Source organism: Camelus dromedarius, chromosome 3, assembly GCF_036321535.1.
Source record: "Camelus dromedarius isolate mCamDro1 chromosome 3, mCamDro1.pat, whole genome shotgun sequence".
Lineage (NCBI taxonomy): Eukaryota > Metazoa > Chordata > Mammalia > Artiodactyla > Camelidae > Camelus > Camelus dromedarius.
In genome coordinates, this window is record NC_087438.1 from 105798774 (window position 1) to 105823812 (window position 25039).

Sequence of the window (25039 nt, forward strand, 5' to 3'; positions counted from 1 at the left end):
TTTCATATGTTCTCCCGTCCCTGTGGTTTTACCTTTCCAGAATGTTGTATAAATCCATAGCGTTTAGCATTTTGAGTCTGGCTTCTTTCAAGAAGTATAATGCCTTTGAAATTTATCCGTGTGCTCTGTGTCAATAGTTGCTTCCTTTTTATTGTTGAGTAGTTTTACATTGTGTGGAGCACCACATCTGGTATACCTGATCACTACCTAATGGCTGTTTGGGTTGTTACCAGTTTTTGGCAGTTATGAATACAGCTGCTGTGAACATTCACGTGTGGGCTTTTGTGTGAACATAAATTTTCAGTTCTTTTGGGGAAATACCCTAGGAGTCAGATTGTTGGGCCATATGGTAAATGTATGTTTAATTTTATAAGAAATTGCCAGTTTACCTAAGTACTGTTTTGCATTCCCTCCAACAATGGGTGCAAGTTCCAGTTTGCTTTACCTGTCAGCACTTGATACTGTCTATTTTTTTGCTTCTGTATTTTACCCATTCTAACAGGTGTGTGTGGTGGTATCTCATTGTGGTTTCAATTTGTGTTTCCTCGATGACTCAGGATGTTGAGCATCTTTTCATGGGTTTATTTGCCATCTGTGTGTCGTATTTGGTGAAGTATCTGTTTCATCTTTGGCCCATTGAGCTGGATTGTTTTCTTGCTGTTGAGTTTTTTGTGTTGTTTTGTTTTGCTGTTGAGTTTCACAAGCCCCTTATATACTCTGGCTACAAGTCCTTTGTCCAGTGAGTGATTTGCACACATTTTCTTATGGTCTGTGGCTTGTCTTTTTTGTTCTTTTCACAGAATCTTTCACAGAGCGAAAGTTCTTAATTATGATAAAGACCAATTCATCAGTTTTTTTCTTTTAGAGATTATTTTTGATGTTATAGCTAAGATTTCTTTACCTAGGTGAAGATCATAAATATTTTCCCATGTTTTCTTCTAAAAGTTTTATAATTTATGATTTATATTTATGTCTCAATCCATTTTGAATCAGTTTTTTATGAAGTGTGAGGCCTAGATTGTGGACAACCAGTTGTTGTTTTACCATCTGTTGAAAAGTAGTCCTTTCTTCATTGATTTGCCTTTGCTCCTCTACTAAAAATTGATTGGCCGTTTATATGTGGATCTATTTCTGCACCCTGTTCTGTTCCATTGGTTGATGTTGTCTATCTTTTTGCCAATACCCACGTGTGTCTTGATTACTGCAGATTTATATTTATAGTCAGTCTTAAGATCAGGTAGTGTGAGTCTTCCAACCTTGTTCTTTTTGAATTGTTCCCTGAATTGTTTTAACTGTTTAGTTTCTTGGTGTTCCCATGTAAATTTTAGAGTCAGCTTATTATTATTTATAAAATCTTGCTAGAATTTTCATTGGGTCTGTGTTGAATCTGTAGATGATTTTAGGGATGTTTGACATGCTGATCAGCATTGAATCTTCCAATCCATGAACATGGTCTGTCTCTCCATTTTAATTAGTTTTTTTTCTTTCCTTTTTTTTTTAATCAGTGTTTTGTAGTTTCAGCATATACGTTCTGCACATATTTTGTTAGGTTTATACCTAAGTATTATAATTTTTTAAAGTTTGTCAACTTGATAGATAAAAACTGGAATATCTTTTGTTAATTTGTTGTATTTCTTTGATTACTGGGAAGATAGTATATCTCCTCTGTTTGGTTTTTTTTCTTCTTTGTGAATTTCTTTTGTGAACATTTCCATTCTTTAGGGGTTTTTTGGTTGACAGTTTTTACCCAGTTTATTAGTTGTCTTTTAAATTTGTGACTTTTGGGGGGAATACAAGGGGTTTTGTTGTTTTAATTTTTATGTAATCAGAGCTTTGATCTTCTCCTTTGTGGTTTCATCCTTTGGTATCATGCTTAGTAAGGCCTCCCCCACTCCTCTATACCCTTCTCTAAATGGGAACACCTGTGCCAAAATTTGCTTTTGGGCAAATCTGTGCATTTTATGCAAATACAATATCACCGTCTTTTATTTTTTTTAAATTGACTGAATTTAAATTCCTCTGAGTCTTTAACCCAGGATTTGGTGTAGGGGTGATTTTATAGCCTGTGTTACATCCTCTACACGTCCTTGGACTAAAGGATGCTCCTGGCCTTTCCTCTTGGGGTAGCTATGAGAGGTAGAGGAAGAGTGATGCCTTTGGTTATGAGGACTGAGTTAGGTGATAGGGAGATGCTTCTTTAAAAAAATTTTTTTTAATCCTATGATACATATTTCATTACTTTTTTCATTTAACAACGTATTATGGACAACTTCATGTCAGAGCATTTAGGCTTGCCTTATTCTTGATGTCTAGTTTTCTATTTTATGCATGTACCACAGTTTGTTTTTAACTGCTCCCCTGTTGATGGACATTAAACAAACATTTTAGTTTGTTTCCAGTTTTTTGCCATTGTGGATGTTGTTAAGAGTGAACTTCCCTGTTGCCTCTTTTTAACCTACAGGTCTCTTTAATGTGGGGAACAAGCTGCTAGTGAGTCTGGACTTGCTGTTTGCAATCCGAAACCAGATCAAGCTGGGAGAGGACCCCAGAGTGTCCATCAGCACACTTCTGAAGTCAGTGCAGGAGCAGACAGGTAAGGTTGCCTTCCTCCCTTTCCCAAGGTTAGTCCTAAACTCCCTGGGAATTTTCAGCTATGGGCTTTGGTTGGAATAATAACCTTGGAGGAGATCTGATATTTTGAAAAGGAGACATTCTTTTTTTGAAGTATAGTTGGATTACAATATTGTGTTACTTTCTGGTGTACAGCATAGTGATTCAGTTATATATATATTTCTTTTCATTATAGGCTATTACAGGAGATTGAATATAGTTCTCTGTATTATACAGTAGGACCTCGTTGTTTATCTACTTTATATATGGTAGTCAGTATCTACAAATTCCAAACTCTCAGTTTATCCCTCCACCCCCTTCCTTTCCCCCCTGGTAACCATAAGTTTGTTTTCTATGTCTGTGAGTCTGTTTCTGTTTTGTGACTAAGTTCATTTGTGTCGTTTTTTCTTTTAATTCCACGTGTAAGTAATATCATAAAGTATTTTTCTTTTTCTTTCTGGCTTACTTCACTTAGTATACAATCTCCAGGTCCATCCATGTTGCTGCAAATGGCATTACTTTATTTTTTTACGACTGAGTAGTATTACATTGTATAAATATACCAAAACTTGTTTATCTAATAATTTGTCAATGTACACTTAGGTTGTTTCCATGTCTTGGCAATTGTAAATAGTGCTGCTATGAACATTGGGGTGCATGTATCAAAAAGGAGACATTCTTGACTTCCTGACCCACTGCTCCTTTTGAATTTTACAAATGCCAGACTGACTTTGGAAAGTACAGATCTTTCCATGAGTCCGGAGACCCTCAGCACAAGATTAAACTGACTGTAGAAGCTCGTCCTTTGGTCATAGATAGACGTGGCCTTACTGCATGCTAATCAAACACAGCTTCTGGAGGTGCATTCCCATTTCCAAGGCTCACGCTGAGACCTGACGGTGGGCACCACCCTTATTATTATTAAGAAGTTACGTTTCCCCTTCCTTTCCTTCTTTCTTTCCGTTTGTGCTTTTCCCATTCTCTTCCTACAGAATCCAGTCCCCCGCTCCTTCCCTGCCGTGAGATCAGATGGAGTAGAGCAGAGTTTCTAGGGTCAGACAGGCCTGTGTTTGAGTTTGGGCTCTGCCACTTAGTGTGGCGATGTGATTTTGAGCAAGTTATTCTCTGTGCCTTGGTTTTTCCGGTTATACAATGAGGATAATAATAGCTCTTGGTTCGTAAAGATGTGAAAGTTAAATGATACAATGTATTGAAAGTTTTTAACACAGTGTTTAGTGCCTACTGGGGACTGAGTGCAAGGCAGCTCTAACTCTGATTGGAATTACCTTTTGAGTTGCCATCTGAACATCTAATGGCCAGGGTGTTTGACCCTTGGGTGGTTAGTACTCTTGGGTGTTCTTAGGAGAGAAGCGATCTTCGCTGTACTTGCCATTGGCTCATCCCTAGTGGCCTCGGTGTTTTCCTGTCACCTTCTCAGAGCTCTTGCTCTCCTTCCAGAGAAGACTCTGACCTCGGAGGAGCTGAGCCAGCTGCAGGAGCTGCTGTGCAATGGCTATTGGGCTTTCGAGTGCCTCACTGTCCGAGACTACAACGACATGATCTGTGGCATCTGTGGTGTGGCTCCCAAAGTGGAAATGGCCCAAAGGAGTGAAGAAAATGTGCTGGCACTAAAGAGTGTGGAGGTGAGTGCCTCCCAGCTGCCAGGGGTGACCTTTAGAACTGTCCTCACAGTTTGGCAGCCACCTTCCTACACGATGCCCCTAGGAGCAGTTGGCTCTGGTCCTTTCCAGGGTGAGACAAGTAGCTTTTCCCTGCCACTGCCCAAGTTTTCATCTAAGGAAGGCTAGATGGAAATAGAGGCATTTGTTCTTATTCAACAAATTTATTAAAATAGGGTTTTAGTTATTTGGGAAATGGCAGTTAAAAAAACCCCAGAGTTTCTGTGCTCATGGAGCTTACTCTGTGATTTGGGGAGACAGGAGACAAACATTAATAATTATGTATGTTAATATACATTATAATAATGTATGAATTAAAAGTAACATAGTAACAATAAGGCAGGATAAGGAGAAGAGAGCAGTGTGGTGGGAAGAAGGGGTTCCTGTTTCATAGAGGGTAGTCCGGGGAGTCCTCTCGGATGCAGTGGCGTTTGAGTAGAGCTCCGAAGCCCGTGTTGCTTTTGAGGGGAGGAACATTCCAGGCAGAGGGAGCAGCAAGAATGGGGTCTAAGGTGGGCTTGCTGGGCATGATTTAGGAACAGCAAGGAGGTCAGTGAGGCTGGTTCTGTGAGCAGTGGAGAGACTGGTAGGATATGTGATGTTCAAGAGACTGTGGGAGGCTTGGGCCACTGTAAGGAGTTAACACTGAGTGCAGTGGAGAGCCAGTAAAGGATTTTGAGGAAAAGTGGCCTGATCTGACTTAAGTTCTTAACTCAGCAGTGTTCACACAAAGATAATACCAAACTCAGATGACTTTATACAGTAATTCTAACAAATATCCAAGAAATATTATTCCAGTCATAGAAGAACAACAGAAGTGGATATATTTCCCCAAGTCATTGTATAAGGCCGTAAAACTGACAACAAAACCAAATATTTAATATAAGATGAAAAGTTACACTGGTTGTACTCATGAATATAGATGCCAAAGTCCTGAATGAGAAAATAGCAAATCAAATCTAACAATAAAGTAATGCATCATGACTAAGTTTATCTCAGGAAAGCAAGAGTGTTTCAACATTAGAGAATATACTAATGTAAATCAATGCTTAACAGTTTAAAGGAGAAAACCTATGTGAGTATTTCATTAGATGTATAAAAAAGGCTTTCATTTTTATACAACACCTGTTTATGATTAAAAAAAAAAATTTAGCAAATTGAAAGTCATAGGGAGTCTTCTTTAACCTGGTACAGGGAATTTTTATTGAAAAATCCCATAGATGAACTCTTTCTCCGACCATGCTGAGAGGCATGGTCTGCACGCACAGGTGTGGAGTGCCCCGTGAGTATGCTAGTAGTCACAGTGGGTGCAGGCTTTCCATCTCTGAACTCTCCCACAGGGACCAAGAGGACAGGGACATGAAGTGACTCTCCAGGCACTGGGCCTGCAGCTCACCTGTGCAGCACCAGGGGTGGTGCAGGACCTCTAGAGAAAAGCTTTGGTGCATTTTGGCGTGGCCAGCTGAGCATGTTAGGAATTTAATGCATCCTATTTTTCTCCCAATTGAAAAAAAAAAGTACATATATTGATCAAATATTTCTATTTGAGGGGTGGTTGTGCATAACGAGATACATGAAAATAAGCATAATGCTCCTGGAGCCTTCTGAGTGTTCCTTGTAGATAAAATGAACTGTAAAAAAGTTTTGCTTTTGTGTGTTATGTCACCAAGCAGCTACATCCAGACTAATTCCGATCTGCTTGACTAATGATAATAGTAACGCAGCTATAATTTATTGGGCATTTTATTACATATGCCAAGTTTGTACTCTGTCCTCGCTGCTTTACTGTCTGACTGACTTCTCACCCCAACCCTGTGAGATTTTTGTAGATGAAGGAACTGAAGCCCGGGGGCTTGACCAAGCTCATTCAGCCAGAAAGAGGTGGAGCTGGGACTTGACCTTGGTCTGGCTTCCCGACTCCAGAGTCTGAGCTTCTGAGCACTGCCAATCTCACCAGCATCTCCTGGGACCCTGAGCTCTGGTTTTTGAAACACACCTGGCCACAGACTCTTTATAATCTCCAGAATAGACAGAAGCCCACCTCCCTGCAAAGCTCATGTCTCCTAGCCCTGCCTGGCATCTGCCTTGTCCTGATTAAGGGTTTTACCTCATGGAATGGAGTAACATTCCCTTCACTTTCCAGCTCTTCTCTTCTGGGTTTCTGTGTGTTTCTTTCTAGAGACCAGGACTTACTTTATTTTCTCCCTTTTATGTGTAGAATGTCATTAGGTGGTGCATATTGAGGAGGAGGGCGTGGGGGTGTTCTAAAGTCTGTGAAATAAAACAAGAAGGTATTAAAACTTAAATATGTAGCTGTCCATGAGAAGACTCGGGCTGTCCTGTTCCCTAGGGGACTGTATAGAGGAGGACCCTCTGGTCTGATGAGGGATGCCTGCTTGTGGAACAATGGTTCTCAGACTTTGTGGGCATAAGAATTACACTGGGCGATGGTTTGCAAACTTTTTTTTAGCATGGGGGGGCTTGCTTGGGGGCCACCCCCAGGGTTTCTGACCCAGTAGGTCTGGAGTGGGCTGAGGATTTGTTATTCTAACAAGTTCCCAGGCGATGTTTATGCTGCTAGTCTGGGGACCACACTTTGAGAACCACTCACCTAAGGAATCTTTTAAAGGGCTTTAGGATTAGTACAGATTGAGTTGTGGTCCAGATATTAGCATTGCTAAGTAACGCAAATGACTCTGATGAGGTAATAGGATCAGGATCCTCAACTTTAAATTGAATAGCGCAGTGCTAGGTGCCAACAGTAAGTAGATGAGTAAACGCTGCATGAGGTAGAGGAGGCAGCTGTGTGCTGGCAGGGTCTGGGAGGAACTTCGGAGGAGGTGAGGGATCAACAGGGCCTTGCACGTGGGTGGAGTGCCAGTAAGTTTTACTGTGATGATTCCTGCCAGCCAAGCATAGGGATTAAGGGCTTGGGTTTTGTAACTAGATCTTTGTTCACATTCTTGTCCTGTCCCTCACTCCACTAGTCTCACCTTAGACACCCTCAGGCTTGTATAGTAGTAGCTAATTAGCCAGTATCTGGCACATGACAGGTACTTCGGTGGTAGTTCCCCTTTCCTTGGTGGGGCAGGGAAGAAGACATGAATAAAGGCATAGATGCAGAAGGGACTTCAGTCTTGGGGAGTGCTGTGTTACAGGAGAAAGGAGTGAGGCCAAGGGGCAGTTAGGTTCTAAGATGCCCGATTAGAGGCGTCCCGGCAGTACATGGCTGTCGGACTCCTTCCTCCTGCTCAGCTTTGGTTCCCTGAGAATGTTGAGAAGGTACGTTGTTGTGTTACTGATGTTCTTTGTCTCCTACAGTTCTTTGTCTCCTTTTTTATCCTGACCTTTTAGTTCACCTGGCCTGAGTTCCTGGCCTCTAGTGAGGTAAACGTGGAGGACTTCTGGGCCACGATGGAGACAGAAGTGATTGAGCAGGTGGCCTTCCCTGCCAGCATCCCTATCACCAAGTTTGATGCCTCTGTTATTGCCCCCTTCTTCCCACCACTCATGAGAGGAGCTGTGGTCGTCAACACTGAGAAAGACAAAAACCTGGATGTGCAGCCAGTACCTGGTAAGGCAACCTGGTGGCTGCCTGGGGTCAGGGAAGGGTTCCGTCTAGTCTGGAACACGGTCTATGGCCAGACAGCACACATGGTTGAGAGGGGACCAGGCCCACCTAGGGGACTCTTTGGAAAGATAATGACAACCTGTGACAAAATCTCCTGGAAATAAAAGTCACATGCAGAATTTTGAAGAGCTGCCAGCCACACTGAATCAGAGTGACCCACATAGCCCACTGTCAGCCTTCTGTTCCCACTGAATAGTGGTGAATAGTGGGAATCCTCTGAAAAATGCTGGTGGTAAGGCTCCAACCCCAAAGATTCTCACTGAGAGAGGGAGGGGGAGGCCAGGGAGTCTGCCTTCTAAACAGGTCTTTCAGATGATTTTGCAGATGCTCTGTGGTTATACATTGAGAAGCCCAGGACGAGCCCTTGAGGGCATTGGTTTCTGATAATTTGGGTTTGATTCCCAGCCATGCCACTTAGCTGTGTGACCTCCGCCAAATCCCTTGATTACCCTGAACCTCTGTCTCATCATTTACAAAGGGGACATATTACTACTCACTTCCTAGGTGGCTGTGAGGGTTGAGTTAAATAGTCTTCTACTTTTTTTTTTTTTCTAACTGCAGCTCAGAGTAAAAAATATATTCTACACCGTGACTCAGCATGGTGCTCATGTAAGTCGGGACATATGTGCGTATCTGTAACTAAAAGAACTTTCATTATGGCAGTACTTCCCTTCATCAAATGCAATATACTTTCTATGTTATTTCGTTTTTAAAATCCTGGGTATGACCTGCTTAATTGATTTTGTAAGTTTTTAATATGTTGTAATCTGCTGGTTCCCAAACACTGCTTTCTAAAAACATTAGATACTGAGGGTCCCGCCTCATATTTGCTGCTTCAAGGTCCAGGAATTGTTTTTTTGTTTTTTGTTGTTGTTGTTGTTGTTGTTGTTGTTTAAGGCCCCACATAGTTCTGTTGATTAGCAGGTTCAGGAACATAGTGTATAAAGAGAGTGTTTAAAATGAGAGCTACTGCTTCTCTCATTGCTGCAGTTGTGGTAAACATCTGAGGTCTTGGTTCTGAAAAGCCTTAAGAAGTTATAAGTGACCCTTTTTGGGGTTCTTTGCAAGGGTGCTCTGCTGGAATCTCTCCTAGACATTCAGTGGCAGAAAGACTTCAGATATCTATAGAAGTCCTAAGACCTGGCCATGAGTCCACCTCCCTGAGCACCCAGGGCAGAGCTCTGGGTAGAGCCTGCTCTGCTGTAGGCCTTGTTCCCTTGTTCCCATCCTCACGCCTTATGGCCTCTGGTGGCTGGCGGCAGCGCCCTCCCATTAGCATGTTGTCTCTTGCAGGCAATGGCAGTGCCCTGGTGAGGCTGCTCCAGGAGGGCGCCTGCAAGCTGGAGGAGATCGGCTCTTACAGTGAGGAGGAGCTGCGGTGCCTGCTGAGGCAATGTGGCGTCCCTTTTGGGGCAGAAGACTCCAAGGTGAGCATCAGGGTGGCACTGGAGATAGGGACTTGGGGAGCAGGCTGGTGGGCCATTTTTCTGGGTAGGCCTATCAATATCTGTGCCAGGGTGCCTGTGCTGGGCAGAGGGTGCTAGTGGGCAGGGCGGCCTGGGAGATAGCAGCCTGGTCATGACCTGCATGTGAGGCCATCCCTCCTGTCCAGTCAGTTCCTCTGCTGAAGGTGGTGAGTCCAGACTCTGGGTCCCAGAATCCAGGCTCTGCCCCCTACTGTGTGTGACCTTGGATAAGCTATGTCACATTTCTGAGCCTCATTTTCCTTGTTTATACGGTGTCTGATTATCACAATCCAGGCTCTTAGAAAATGAGTGCAGTTGCATCCAGAGAGAGAGAATGTGTTTTATGCATACATTATTTACTTCCCTTCATTCTGCTGTGCTCTGAAAACTTTATGCTTCCTTCAGGTTCAGACTCAAACGTTAGCTCCTCCTTGCAGGTTTCCCTGCCTTGTGAAAAGTCGGGAGAACCCGGGCCTTAAGAGTCCGACAGCTTGGTCAGGCTGGCTGGCTCTTTCTGTGACCTGGTCCTTTCAGGGCCTCTGTCTCTACCTAGAGGATATTGGGCTGGTGTGGCTCCAAGGCCCACTCTGGCCTTCACAGTTGATTGTCTTCTTTTGAGCATTTGGTGCTGTGTACCAGGCCTCGTCCCTCAGCGTTTACTGCTGTGTTTAATCTTGTCCTTCTGCTCTAGGACCAGCTCTGCTTCTCCTTGTTGGCTCTCTATGAATCTGTACAGAATGGAGCCAGAGCTAGACAGCCCCCACCTCATCTCACAGGGGGTAAAATCTACAAGGTGTGCCCCCATCAGGTAAGAGGGTAATGAGGAGGAGCTCAGGGTGGACTTATTCATGTCGCTTTGCCCACACACAGAGGATCTGATCTCGCTTGTTCTGGAAGTTGCACCTAGGTCAGTGAGCAGCTGTGGAGTAGCTCCTTATGGATTTTCTTCTGAGAGTGATGAGGGGCCCATTGGATGGTTTGAATGGGAAGTGGTCTGATTTTGGTGTTTTAGGCAGATCACTGCTTACATCTGTTGAGTGCACAGTGTAGGAGCCAGGATAATTCTGGAAAGGGACAGAGTCGTCCTGACCCGGGGAAAGGCCAGGGTAGAAAAACCCCTGAACAAGTACTAAGTTGGGGAGATGGCTTCGCAGAGCCTTCAGTTCATGGAGGTGTGTGAGTGGGCAAGGCGACTGGCTGTCGAGAGTCAGGTGGTCAACCCCTTTACCAGAAGCTGAGTCTGAGGGTCATGCTTGATGCCTCTACCCTGGCAGGTCAGAGCTTGCTCTGAACATTGTGTTCATGTGACGGAAGTCCTGCTCATGCGAAGCACTTGACAACACAGGGACATGAGAGCTATAGGACTTGGGGCTGTGCTGGGGCGGCAGTGTTACTTGGAGGCGACAGTCATGACTGGTAGATGTGGAGGAAGGTAGAGGCAGTTTTCCAGTGTCCACACAGCTACCCAGCATTCGAGCGGCGTTCTGTCAGTGGAGGTGTAGCCTACATCAGGGGTGCCCATGTGGACAGCACATCAGAGTCTGCTGGGGAGCTGCTTAGACTCCACCCCCAAAGCCTAATTCCTTAGATTTGGAATACCTCCATTTGTAACCTGATTTTAACTGCCGGTGCTGTGCACCTTGGGAACCACTGGGCTTAGATGGTGCAGGGTGGGGTTTGGAGCAGATTCCAGAGGTTGGGGAGCAGGGACTTTGAGTCTCAGCTGAGGATTGGATGCTCTCAGCTCTTCTGGCTGGAGTGCAGAAATGAGCTGGCGACTTCGTTTAGTGAGAGAAGTAGGAGGGAAGCTGAATGCCATGGGCTTAGGTAGGATTGCCACAGCTTCAGTCATGAATCCTGATTGTTCATACGAAGTAGTGAACTTAACTTTGTCTGAAGATTGGCTTCTTCACTCTGTGCTGTGTGTACATCTCCCTGCCAGGTGGTCTGTGGCTCCAAGTATCTCGTGCGGGGCGAGAGTGCCCTCGACCATGTGGATCTGCTCGTCTCTTCCCGTCATTGGCCGCCTGTGTATGTGGTAGACATGGCCGCGCCAGTAGCCCTCTGTGCTGACCTCTGCTACCCGGAGCTGACCAACCAGATGTGGGGGAGGAATCAGGGCTGTTTCTCTAGCCCGACTGAGCCACCTGTGGTGAGTTCCTTTCTGAGGAAGAGAAGAGGGAGGAGAAGATATTTGAGGAGAGGAGAGGGAATTTGAGGAGGAGATTTGATGGGAATTGAGGAGAGGGGATTTGATGAGAAATCTGCAGAGAGGAAATTTGAGGGATTTGTGGAGAGGAGATTTGAGATTTGACTTGATTGGAGGAGAGGAGATTTGATGGGACAGGAGATGAGACGAGATTGGAAGGGATTTGAAGAGAGGAGATTTCAGAAGAGGAGATTTGAGGAGACTTGATGGAAATTGAGAGGGGATTGGAGGAGGGGAGAGGAGATGAGAGGAACTGAAGGAGATATGAAGACAGGAGATATGATTGAAACTGAGGAGAGGACGGGATTAGAGGTGAGATTTCCGGGGAGGAGATTTGAGGAAAAGAGGTGAGGGAATTTGAGTACTGAGTGGAGATTTGTGGGATTGGAGGAGATTTGAGGAAAAGCAGACAGGAGGTTGGAGGAGAGGGGATTTGAGGGACTTAGAGGAGAGGACGGGATTTCAAGACGAGAGATTTCAGGGGAGGAGATTTGAGGGATTTGAGGAGATTGGAGGAAAAGAGGAGAGGGGAGGAGATTTGAAGACAGGAGATTTGAGGAGACTTGATGGAAATTGAGAGGGAATTGGAGGAGAGGACGGGATTAGAGGTGAGGAGAGATTTCCGGAGACGAGATTTGAGGGGCTTAGAGGAGAGTAGAGGATATTAGAAGAGATTGGAGGGGTTTGGAGGAGAGGACATGATTTCAAGAGGAGAGATTTCAGGAGAGGAGATTTGAGGAGTGAGTGTAGATTTGAGGGGCTTTGAGGAGAGGAGTTTGGAGAGAGGAGAGGGGATTGGAGGAGAGGAGATTGAGAGAGGAGATGAAAAGAGATTAGAGGGGATTGGAGGGGTTTGAGGAGAGGAGATTTGATTGAAACTGAGGAGAGGAGATTGGAGGAGAGGATGGATTTGAGGAGATTTGAGGGGCTTGAGGATATTGGAGGAAAAGAGGAGAGGGGAGGAGATTAGAAGACAGGACATTTGAGGAGACAATTGAAATTGAGAGGGGATTGGAGGAGAGGGGATTTGAGGAGATTTGATTGAAACTGAGGAGAGGGAATTGGAGGAGAGGACGGGATTAGAGGTGAGGAGAGATTTCCGGAGAGGAGATTGGAGGAGAGTAGAGGATATTAGAAGAGATTGGAGGGGTTTGGTGGAGAGGACATGATTTCAAGAGGAGAGATTTGAGGAGTGAGTGTAGATTTGAGGGGCTTTGAGGAGAGGGGATTGGAGGAGAGGAGATTGAGAGAGGAGATGAAAAGAGATTAGAGGGGATTGGAGGGGTTTGAGGAGAGGAGATTTGATAGAAACTGAGGAGAGGAGATTGGAGGAGAGGATGGATTTGAAGAGATTTGAGGGGCTTGAGGAGATTGGAGGAAAAGAGGAGAGGAGAGGAGATTAAAAGACAGGACATTTGAGGAGAGAATTGAAATTGAGAGGGGATTGGAGGAGAGGGGATTTGAGGAGATTTGATTGAAACTGAGGAGAGGGAATTGGAGGAGAGGACGGGATTAGAGGTGAGGAGAGATTTCCGGAGAGGAGATTGGAGGAGAGTAGAGGATATTAGAAGAGATTGGAGGGGTTTGGAGGAGAGGAAATGATTTCAAGAGGAGAGATTTGAGGAGTGAGTGTAGATTTGAGGGGCTTTGAGGAGAGGAGTTTGGAGAGAGGAGAGGGGATTGGAGGAGAGGAGATTGAGAGAGGAGATGAAAAGAGATTAGAGGGGATTGGAGGGGTTTGAGGAGAGGAGATTTGATTGAAACTGAGGAGAGGAGATTGGAGGAGAGGATGGATTTGAGGAGATTTGAGGGGCTTGAGGAGATTGGAGGAAAAGAGGAGAGGGGAGGAGATTAGAAGACAGGACATTTGAGGAGACAATTGAAATTGAGAGGGGATTGGAGGAGGAGAGAGGAGATTTGAGGGGAGAGGAGATTTGAAGAGACTTGATGGAAATTGAGAGGGGATTGGAGGAGGGGAGGGGAGATGAGAGGAATTGGAGGAGATGTGAGGAGATTTGAGGGGAGAGGAGATGGAACTTGAGGAGTGCAGATTTGATGAAAAGAGGATAGGACAGAAGAGATTTGAGGGATTGGAGGAGAGGGGATTTGAGGGGATTTGAGGGGCTTTGAGGAGAGGAGATTGGAGGAAGGAGGAGAGGGAATTTGAGATTTGAAGACAGGAGATTTGAGGAGACTTGATGGAAATTGAGAGGGGATTGGAGGAGAGGGGATTTGAGGAGATTTGATTGAAACTGAGGAGAGGGAATTGGAGGAGAGGACGGGATTAGAGGTGAGGAGAGATTTCCGGAGAGGAGATTGGAGGAGAGTAGAGGATATTAGAAGAGATTGGAGGGGTTTGGAGGAGAGGACATGATTTCAAGAGGAGAGATTTGAGGAGTGAGTGTAGATTTGAGGGGCTTTGAGGAGAGGAGTTTGGAGAGAGGAGAGGGGATTGGAGGAGAGGAGATTGAGAGAGGAGATGAAAAGAGATTAGAGGGGATTGCAGGGGTTTGAGGAGAGGAGATTTGATTGAAACTGAGGAGAGGAGATTGGAGGAGAGGATGGATTTGAGGAGATTTGAGGGGCTTGAGGAGATTGGAGGAAAAGAGGAGAGGGGAGGAGATTAGAAGACAGGACATTTGAGGAGACAATTGAAATTGAGAGGGGATTGGAGGAGGAGAGAGGAGATTTGAGGGGAGAGGAGATTTGAAGAGACTTGATGGAAATTGAGAGGGGATTGGAGGAGATGTGAGGAGATTTGAGGGGAGAGGAGATGGAACTTGAGGAGTGCAGATTTGATGAAAAGAGGATAGGACAGAAGAGATTTGAGGGATTGGAGGAGGGGATTTGAGGGGCTTTGAGGAGAGGAGATTGGAGGAAGGAGGAGAGGGAATTTGAGATTTGAAGACAGGAGATTTGAGGAGACTTGATGGAAATTGAGAGGGGATTGGAGGAGAGGGGATTTGAGGAGATTTGATTGAAACTGAGGAGAGGGAATTGGAGGAGAGGACGGGATTAGAGGTGAGGAGAGATTTCCGGAGAGGAGATTGGAGGAGAGTAGAGGATATTAGAAGAGATTGGAGGGGTTTGGAGGAGAGGACATGATTTCAAGAGGAGAGATTTGAGGAGTGAGTGTAGATTTGAGGGGCTTTGAGGAGACGAGTTTGGAGAGAGGAGAGGGGATTGGAGGAGAGGAGATTGAGAGAGGAGATGAAAAGAGATTAGAGGGGATTGGAGGGGTTTGAGGACAGGAGATTTGATTGAAACTGAGGAGAGGAGATTGGAGGAGAGGATGGATTTGAGGAGATTTGAGGGGCTTGAGGAGATTGGAGGAAAAGAGGAGAGGGGAGGAGATTAAAAGACAGGACATTTGAGGAGACAATTGAAATTGAGAGGGGATTGGAGGAGAGGGGATTTGAGGAGATTTGATTGAAACTGAGGAGAGGGAATTGGAGGAGAGGACGGGATTAGAGGTGAGGAGAGATTTCCGGAGAGGAGATTGGAGGAGAGTAGAGGATATTAGAAGAGATTGGAGGGGTTTGGAGGAGAGGAAATGATTTCAAGAGGAGAGATTTCAGGAGAGGAGATTTGAGGATTGAGTGTAGATTTGAGGGGCTTTGAGGAGAGGAGTTTGGAGAGAGGAGAGGGGATTGGAGGAGAGGGGATGAAAAGAGATTAGAGGGGATTGGAGGGGTTTGAGGAGAGGAGATTTGATTGAAACTGAGGAGAGGAGATCGGAGGAGAGGATGGATTTGAGGAGATCTGAGGGGCTTGAGGAGATTGGAGGAAAAGAGGAGAGGGGAGGAGATTAAAAGACAGGACATTTGAGGAGACAATTGAAATTGAGAGGGGATTGGAGGAGAGGGGATTTGAGGAGATTTGATTGAAACTGAGGAGAGGGAATTGGAGGAGAGGACGGGATTAGAGGTGAGGAGAGATTTCCGGAGAGGAGATTGGAGGAGAGTAGAGGATATTAGAAGAGATTGGAGGGGTTTGGTGGAGAGGACATGATTTCAAGAGGAGAGATTTGAGGAGTGAGTGTAGATTTGAGGGGCTTGAGGAGAGGGGATTGGAGGAGAGGAGATTGAGAGAGGAGATGAAAAGAGATTAGAGGGGATTGGAGGGGTTTGAGGAGAGGAGATTTGATTGAAACTGAGGAGAGGAGATTGGAGGAGAGGATGGATTTGAGGAGATTTGAGGGGCTTGAGGAGATTGGAGGAAAAGAGGAGAGGGGAGGAGATTAGAAGACAGGACATTTGAGGAGAGAATTGAAATTGAGAGGGGATTGGAGGAGGAGAGAGGAGATTTGAGGGGAGAGGAGATTTGAAGAGACTTGATGGAAATTGAGGGGGGATGAGAGGGGATTGGAGGAGATGTGAGGAGATTTGAGGGGAGAGGAGATGGAACTTGAGGAGTGCAGATTTGATGAAAAGAGGATAGGACAGAAGAGATTTGAGGGATTGGAGGAGAGGGGATTTGAGGGGCTTTGAGGAGAGGAGATTGGAGGAAGGAGGAGAGGGAATTTGAGATTTGAAGACAGGAGATTTGAGGAGACTTGATGGAAATTGAGAGGGGATTGGAGGAGAGGGGATTTGAGGAGATTTGATTGAAACTGAGGAGAGGGAATTGGAGGAGAGGACGGGATTAGATGTGAGGAGAGATTTCCGGAGAGGAGATTGGAGGAGAGTAGAGGATATTAGAAGAGATTGGAGGGGTTTGGTGGAGAGGACATGATTTCAAGAGGAGAGATTTGAGGAGTGAGTGTAGATTTGAGGGGCTTTGAGGAGAGGAGTTTGGAGAGAGGAGAGGGGATTGGAGGAGAGGAGATTGAGAGAGGAGATGAAAAGAGATTAGAGGGGATTGGAAGGGTTTGAGGAGAGGAGATTTGATTGAAACTGAGGAGAGGAGATTGGAGGAGAGGATGGATTTGAGGAGATTTGAGGGGCTTGAGGAGATTGGAGGAAAAGAGGAGAGGGGAGGAGATTAAAAGACAGGACATTTGAGGAGACAATTGAAATTGAGAGGGGATTGGAGGAGAGGGGATTTGAGGAGATTTGATTGAAACTGAGGAGAGGGAATTGGAGGAGAGGACGGGATTAGAGGTGAGGAGAGATTTCCGGAGAGGAGATTGGAGAAGAGTAGAGGATATTAGAAGAGATTGGAGGGGTTTGGTGGAGAGGAAATGATTTCAAGAGGAGAGATTTGAGGAGTGAGTGTAGATTTGAGGGGCTTTGAGGAGAGGAGTTTGGAGAGAGGAGAGGGGATTGGAGGAGAGGAGATTGAGAGAGGAGATGAAAAGAGATTAGAGGGGATTGGAGGGGTTTGAGGAGAGGAGATTTGATTGAAACTGAGGAGAGGAGATTGGAGGAGAGGATGGATTTGAGGAGATTTAATTGGCTTCAGGAGATTGGAGGAAAGGAGGAGAGGGGAGTAGATTAGAAGACAGGACATTTGAGGAGACAATTGAAATTGAGAGGGGATTGGAGGAGGAGAGAGGAGATTTGAGGGGAGAGGAGATTTGAAGAGACTTGATGGAAATTGAGAGGGGATTGGAGGAGGGGAGGGGAGATGAGAGGAATTGGAGGAGATGTGAGGAGATTTGAGGGGAGAGGAGATGGAACTTGAGGAGTGCAGATTTGATGAAAAGAGGATAGGACAGAAGAGATTTGAGGGATTGGAGGAGAGGGGATTTGAGGGGCTTTGAGGAGAGGAGATTGGAGGAAGGAGGAGAGGGAATTTGAGATTTGAAGACAGGAGATTTGAGGAGACTTGATGGAAATTGAGAGGGGATTGGAGGAGAGGGGATTTGAGGAGATTTGATTGAAACTGAGGAGAGGGAATTGGAGGAGAGGACGGGATTAGAGGTGAGGAGAGATTTCCGGAGAGGAGATTGGAGGAGAGTAGAGGATATTAGAAGAGATTGGAGGGGTTTGGAGGAGAGGACATGATTTCAAGAGGAGAGATTTCAGGAGAGGAGATTTGAGGATTGAGTGTAGATTTGAGGGGCTTTGAGGAGAGGAGTTTGGAGAGAGGAGAGGGGATTGGAGGAGAGGGGATGAAAAGAGATTAGAGGGGATTGGAGGGGTTTGAGGAGAGGAGATTTGATTGAAACTGAGGAGAGGAGATTGGAGGAGAGGATGGATTTGAGGAGATCTGAGGGGCTTGAGGAGATTGGAGGAAAGGAGGAGAGGGGAGGAGATTAAAAGACAGGACATTTGAGGAGACAATTGAAATTGAGAGGGGATTGGAGGAGAGGGGATTTGAGGAGATTTGATTGAAACTGAGGAGAGGGAATTGGAGGAGAGGACGGGATTAGAGGTGAGGAGAGATTTCCGGAGAGGAGATTGGAGGAGAGTAGAGGATATTAGAAGAGATTGGAGGGGTTTGGAGGAGAGGACATGATTTCAAGAGGAGAGATTTCAGGAGAGGAGATTTGAGGAGTGAGTGTAGATTTGAGGGGCTTTGAGGAGAGGGGATTGGAGGAGAGGAGATTGAGAGAGGAGATGAAAAGAGATTAGAGGGGATTGGAGGGGTTTGAGGAGAGGAGATTTGATTGAAACTGAGGAGAGGAGATTGGAGGAGAGGATGGATTTGAGGAGATTTGAGGGGCTTGAGGAGATTGGAGGAAAAGAGGAGAGGGGAGGAGATTAGAAGACAGGACATTTGAGGAGACAATTGAAATTGAGAGGGGATTGGAGGAGGAGAGAGGAGATTTGAGGGGAGAGGAGATTTGAAGAGACTTGATGGAAATTGAGGGGGGATGAGAGGGGATTGGAGGAGATGAGGAGATTTGAGGGGAGAGGAGATGGAACTTGAGGAGTGCAGATTTGATGAAAAGAGGATAGGACAGAAGAGATTTGAGGGATTGGAGGAGAGGGGATTTGAGGGGCTTTGAGGAGAGGAGATTGGAGGAAGGAGGAGAGGGAATTTGAGATTTGAAGACAGGAGATTTGAGGAGACTTGATGGAAATTGAGAGGGGATTGGAGGAGAGGGGATTTGAGGAGATTTGATTGAAACTGAGGAGAGGGAATTGGAGGAGAGGACGGGATTAGAGGTGAGGAGAGATTTCCGGAGAGGAGATTGGAGGAGAGTAGAGGATATTAGAAGAGATTGGAGGGGTTTGGAGGAGAGGACATGATTTCAAGAGGAGAGATTTCAGGAGAGGAGATTTGAGGATTGAGTGTAGATTTGAGGGGCTTTGAGGAGAGGAGTTTGGAGAGAGGAGAGGGGATTGGAGGAGAGGGGATGAAAAGAGATTAGAGGGGATTGGAGGGGTTTGAGGAGAGGAGATTTGATTGAAACTGAGGAGAGGAGATTGGAGGAGAGGATGGATTTGAGGAGATTTGAGGGGCTTGAGGAGATTGGAGGAAAGGAGGAGAGGGGAGGAGATTAAAAGACAGGACATTTGAGGAGACAATTGAAATTGAGAAGGGATTGGAGGAGAGGGGATTTGAGGAGATTTGATTGAAACTGAGGAGAGGGAATTGGAGGAGAGGACGGGATTAGAGGTGAGGAGAGATTTCCGGAGAGGAGATTGGAGGAGAGTAGAGGATATTAGAAGAGATTGGAGGGGTTTGGAGGAGAGGACATGATTTCAAGAGGAGAGATTTGAGGAGTGAGTGTAGATTTGAGGGGCTTTGAGGAGAGGGGATTGGAGGAGAGGAGATTGAGAGAAGAGATGAAAAGAGATTAGAGGGGATTGGAGGGGTTTGAGGAGAGGAGATTTGATTGAAACTGAGGAGAGGAGACTGGAGGAGAGGACGGGATTAGAGGTGAGGAGAGATTTCCGGAGAGGAGATTGGAGGAGAGTAGAGGATATTAGAAGAGATTGAAGGGGTTTGGAGGAGAGGACATGATTTCAAGAGGAGAGATTTGAGGAGTGAGTGTAGATTTGAGGGGCTTTGAGGAGAGGAGTTTGGAGAGAGGAGAGGAGATTGGAGGAGAGGAGATTGAGAGAGGAGATGAAAAGAGATTAGAGGGGATTGGAGGGGTTTGAGGAGAGGAGATTTGATTGAAACTGAGGAGAGGAGATTGGAGGAGAGGATGGATTTGAGGAGATTTGAGGGGCTTGAGGAGATTGGAGGAAAAGAGGAGAGGGGAGGAGATTAGAAGACAGGACATTTGAGGAGACAATTGAAATTGAGAGGGGATTGGAGGAGGAGAGAGGAGATTTGAGGGGAGAGGAGATTTGAAAAGACTTGATGGAAATTGAGAGGGGATTGGAGGAGGGGAGGGGAGATGAGAGGAATTGGAGGAGATGTGAGGAGATTTGAGGGGAGAGGAGATGGAACTTGAGGAGTGCAGATTTGATGAAAAGAGGATAGGACAGAAGAGATTTGAGGGATTGGAGGAGAGGGGATTTGAGGGGCTTTGAGGAGAGGAGATTGGAGGAAGGAGGAGAGGGAATTTGAGATTTGAAGACAGGAGATTTGAGGAGACTTGATGGAAATTGAGAGGGGATTGGAGGAGAGGGGATTTGAGGAGATTTGATTGAAACTGAGGAGAGGGAATTGGAGGAGAGGACGGGATTAGAGGTGAGGAGAGATTTCCGGAGAGGAGATTGGAGGAGAGTAGAGGATATTAGAAGAGATTGAAGGGGTTTGGAGGAGAGGACATGATTTCAAGAGGAGAGATTTGAGGAGTGAGTGTAGATTTGAGGGGCTTTGAGGAGAGGAGTTTGGAGAGAGGAGAGGGGATTGGAGGAGAGGAGATTGAGAGAGGAGATGAAAAGAGATTAGAGGGGATTGGAGGGGTTTGAGGAGAGGAGATTTGATTGAAACTGAGGAGAGGAGATTGGAGGAGAGGATGGATTTGAGGAGATTTGAGGCGCTTGAGGAGATTGGAGGAAAAGAGGAGAGGGGAGGAGATTAGAAGACAGGACATTTGAGGAGACAATTGAAATTGAGAGGGGATTGGAGGAGGAGAGAGGAGATTTGAAGAGACTTGATGGATATTGAGAGGGGATTGGAGGAGATGTGAGGAGATTTGAGGGGAGAGGAGTTGGAACTTGAGGAGTGCAGATTTGATGAAAATAGGATAGGACAGAAGAGATTTGAGGGATTGGAGGAGAGGGGATTTGAGGGGCTTTGAGGAGAGGAGATTGGAGGAAGGAGGAGAGGGAATTTGAGATTTGAAGACAGGAGATTTGAGGAGACTTGATGGAAATTGAGAGGGGATTGGAGGAGAGGGGATTTGAGGAGATTTGATTGAAACTGAGGAGAGGGAATTGGAGGAGAGGACGGGATTAGATGTGAGGAGAGATTTCCGGAGAGGAGATTGGAGGAGAGTAGAGGATATTAGAAGAGATTGGAGGGGTTTGGTGGAGAGGACATGATTTCAAGAGGAGAGATTTGAGGAGTGAGTGTAGATTTGAGGGGCTTTGAGGAGAGGAGTTTGGAGAGAGGAGAGGGGATTGGAGGAGAGGAGATTGAGAGAGGAGATGAAAAGAGATTAGAGGGGATTGGAGGGGTTTGAGGAGAGGAGATTTGATTGAAACTGAGGAGAGGAGATTGGAGGAGAGGATGGATTTGAGGAGATTTGAGGGGCTTGAGGAGATTGGAGGAAAAGAGGAGAGGGGAGGAGATTAGAAGACAGGACATTTGAGGAGACAATTGAAATTGAGAGGGGATTGGAGGAGGAGAGAGGAGATTTGAGGGGAGAGGAGATTTGAAGAGACTTGATGGAAATTGAGAGGGGATTGGAGGAGGGGAGGGGAGATGAGAGGAATTGGAGGAGATGTGAGGAGATTTGAGGGGAAAGGAGGTGGAACTTGAGGAGTGCAGATTTGATGAAAAGAGGATAGGACAGAAGAGATTTGAGGGATTGGAGGAGAGGGGATTTGAGGGGCTTTGAGGAGAGGAGATTGGAGGAAGGAGGAGAGGGAATTTGAGATTTGAAGACAGGAGATTTGAGGAGACTTGATGGAAATTGAGAGGGGATTGGAGGAGAGGGGATTTGAGGAGATTTGATTGAAACTGAGGAGAGGGAATTGGAGGAGAGGACGGGATTAGAGGTGAGGAGAGATTTCCGGAGAGGAGATTGGAGGAGAGTAGAGGATATTAGAAGAGATTGGAGGGGTTTGGAGGAGAGGACATGATTTCAAGAGGAGAGATTTCAGGAGAGGAGATTTGAGGATTGAGTGTAGATTTGAGGGGCTTTGAGGAGAGGAGTTTGGAGAGAGGAGAGGGGATTGGAGGAGAGGGGATGAAAAGAGATTAGAGGGGATTGGAGGGGTTTGAGGAGAGGAGATTTGATTGAAACTGAGGAGAGGAGATTGGAGGAGAGGATGGATTTGAGGAGATTTGAGGGGCTTGAGGAGATTGGAGGAAAGGAGGAGAGGGGAGGAGATTAAAAGACAGGACATTTGAGGAGACAATTGAAATTGAGAAGGGATTGGAGGAGAGGGGATTTGAGGAGATTTGATTGAAACTGAGGAGAGGGAATTGGAGGAGAGGACGGGATTAGAGGTGAGGAGAGATTTCCGGAGAGGAGATTGGAGGAGAGTAGAGGATATGAGAAGAGATTGGAGGGGTTTGGTGGAGAGGACATGATTTCAAGAGGAGAGATTTGAGGAGTGAGTGTAGATTTGAGGGGCTTTGAGGAGAGGGGATTGGAGGAGAGGAGATTGAGAGAGGAGATGAAAAGAGATTAGAGGGGATTGGAGGGGTTTGAGGAGAGGAGATTTGATTGAAACTGAGGAGAGGAGATTGGAGGAGAGGATGGATTTGAGGAGATTTGAGGGGCTTGAGGAGATTGGAGGAAAAGAGGAGAGGGGAGGAGATTAGAAGACAGGACATTTGAGGAGACAATTGAAATTGAGAGGGGATTGGAGGAGGAGAGAGGAGATTTGAGGGGAGAGGAGATTTGAAAAGACTTGATGGAAATTGAGAGGGGATTGGAGGAGGGGAGGGGAGATGAGAGGAATTGGAGGAGATGTGAGGAGATTTGAGGGGAGAGGAGATGGAACTTGAGGAGTGCAGATTTGATGAAAAGAGGATAGGACAGAAGAGATTTGAGGGATTGGAGGAGAGGGGATTTGAGGGGCTTTGAGGAGAGGAGATTGGAGGAAGGAGGAGAGGGAATTTGAGATTTGAAGACAGGAGATTTGAGGAGACTTGATGGAAATTGAGAGGGGATTGGAGGAGAGGGGATTTGAGGAGATTTGATTGAAACTGAGGAGAGGGAATTGGAGGAGAGGACGGGATTAGATGTGAGGAGAGATTTCCGGAGAGGAGATTGGAGGAGAGTAGAGGATATTAGAAGAGATTGGAGGGGTTTGGAGGAGAGGACATGATTTCAAGAGGAGAGATTTGAGGAGTGAGTGTAGATTTGAGGGGCTTTGAGGAGAGGAGTTTGGAGAGAGGAGAGGGGATTGGAGGAGAGGGGATTGAGAGAGGAGATGAAAAGAGATTAGAGGGGATTGGAAGGGTTTGAGGAGAGGAGATTTGATTGAAACTGAGGAGAGGAGATTGGAGGAGAGGATGGATTTGAGGAGATTGGAGGAAAAGAGGAGAGGGGAGGAGATTAGAAGACAGGACATTTGAGGAGAGAATTGAAATTGAGAAGGGATTGGAGGAGGAGAGAGGAGATTTGAGGGGAGAGGAGATTTGAAGAGACTTGATGGAAATTGAGAGGGGATTGGAGGAGGGGAGGGGAGATGAGAGGAATTGGAGGAGATGTGAGGAGATTTGAGGGGAGAGGAGATGGAACTTGAGGAGTGCAGATTTGATGAAAAGAGGATAGGACAGAAGAGATTTGAGGGATTGGAGGAGAGGGGATTTGAGGGGCTTTGAGGAGAGGGAATTTGAGATTTGAAGACAGGAGATTTGAGGAGACTTGATGGAAATTGAGAGGGGATTGGAGGAGAGGGGATTTGAGGAGATTTGATTGAAACTGAGGAGAGGGAATTGGAGGAGAGGACGGGATTAGAGGTGAGGAGAGATTTCCGGAGAGGAGATTGGAGGAGAGTAGAGGATATTAGAAGAGATTGGAGGGGTTTGGAGGAGAGGACATGATTTCAAGAGGAGAGATTTCAGGAGAGGAGATTTGAGGATTGAGTGTAGATTTGAGGGGCTTTGAGGAGAGGAGTTTGGAGAGAGGAGAGGGGATTGGAGGAGAGGGGATGAAAAGAGATTAGAGGGGATTGGAGGGGTTTGAGGAGAGGAGATTGGAGGAGAGGATGGATTTGAGGAGATCTGAGGGGCTTGAGGAGATTGGAGGAAAGGAGGAGAGGGGAGGAGATTAAAAGACAGGACATTTGAGGAGACAATTGAAATTGAGAGGGGATTGGAGGAGAGGGGATTTGAGGAGATTTGATTGAAACTGAGGAGAGGGAATTGGAGGAGAGGACGGGATTAGAGGTGAGGAGAGATTTCCGGAGAGGAGATTGGAGGAGAGTAGAGGATATTAGAAGAGATTGGAGGGGTTTGGTGGAGAGGACATGATTTCAAGAGGAGAGATTTGAGGAGTGAGTGTAGATTTGAGGGGCTTTGAGGAGAGGAGTTTGGAGAGAGGAGAGGGGATTGGAGGAGAGGGGATTGAGAGAGGAGATGAAAAGAGATTAGAGGGGATTGGAAGGGTTTGAGGAGAGGAGATTTGATTGAAACTGAGGAGAGGAGATTGGAGGAGAGGATGGATTTGAGGAGATTTGAGGGGCTTGAGGAGATTGGAGGAAAAGAGGAGAGGGGAGGAGATTAGAAGACAGGACATTTGAGGAGAGAATTGAAATTGAGAAGGGATTGGAGGAGGAGAGAGGAGATTTGAGGGGGGAGGAGATTTGAAGAGACTTGATGGAAATTGAGAGGGGATTGGAGGAGGGGAGGGGAGATGAGAGGAACTGGAGGAGATTTCAGGGGAGAGGGGATTTGAGGAGAGGAGATTGGAGGGGTTTGAGGAGCGAGTGGAGATTTTAAGATAGGAGATTTGAGGAGACTTGATGGAAATTGAGAGGAGATTGGAGGAAATGAGGAGAGGGAACGTGAGGAGTGAGTGGAGATTTGAGGAAAAGAGGATAGAAGAGAAGAGAGTTGAGATTGGATAGAAGGGGATTTGAGGAGATTTGATTGAAACTGAGGAGAGGGAATTGGAGGAGAAGAGATTGGAGGTAATTTGAAGACACTTGATGGAAATTGAGGGGATTGGAGGAGATGGAACTTGAGTGAGTGGAGATTTGAGGAAAAGAGGACAGAAGATTTGAGGAGATTGGAGGAGAGAGGAGAGGGGATTTGAGGAGATTTGAGAGTTGATTGAAACTGAGGAGAGGAGATTGGATGAGATTGGAGGGGATTTGAGGAGGAGATAGGAGACAGGAGAGGAGATTGGAGGAGCTAGTGGAGATTTGAGGAAATTAGGATAAGAGAAGAGATTTGAGAAGATTTGATTGAAACTTAGGAGAGGGGATTGGAGAAGAGATTGGAGGAAATTTGAGAGAGGAGATGAGAGATT

The 25039-nt window shown here is 46.0% G+C and overlaps 1 protein-coding gene across 4 annotated transcripts in view; it reads left to right on the top strand.

Annotated features, from left to right (window-relative positions):
* The window catches only part of HMGXB3 (HMG-box containing 3), a 57076-nt gene that overhangs the window by 30144 nt on the left and 1893 nt on the right, over nt 1-25039 (top strand). For 3 of the 4 annotated variants that reach the window (XM_064484434.1, XM_064484435.1, XM_064484436.1), the window contains 7 exons: nt 2462-2593; nt 4069-4253; nt 7644-7863; nt 8482-8529; nt 9214-9347; nt 10078-10194; nt 11329-11538. In XM_064484434.1, coding sequence (XP_064340504.1) covers nt 2462-2593; nt 4069-4253; nt 7644-7863; nt 8482-8529; nt 9214-9347; nt 10078-10194; nt 11329-11538 — 1046 coding nt within the window. The remainder of the gene's footprint in view (nt 1-2461; nt 2594-4068; nt 4254-7643; nt 7864-8481; nt 8530-9213; nt 9348-10077; nt 10195-11328; nt 11539-25039) is intronic. The other variant, XM_031449328.2, reaches the window with a different exon arrangement.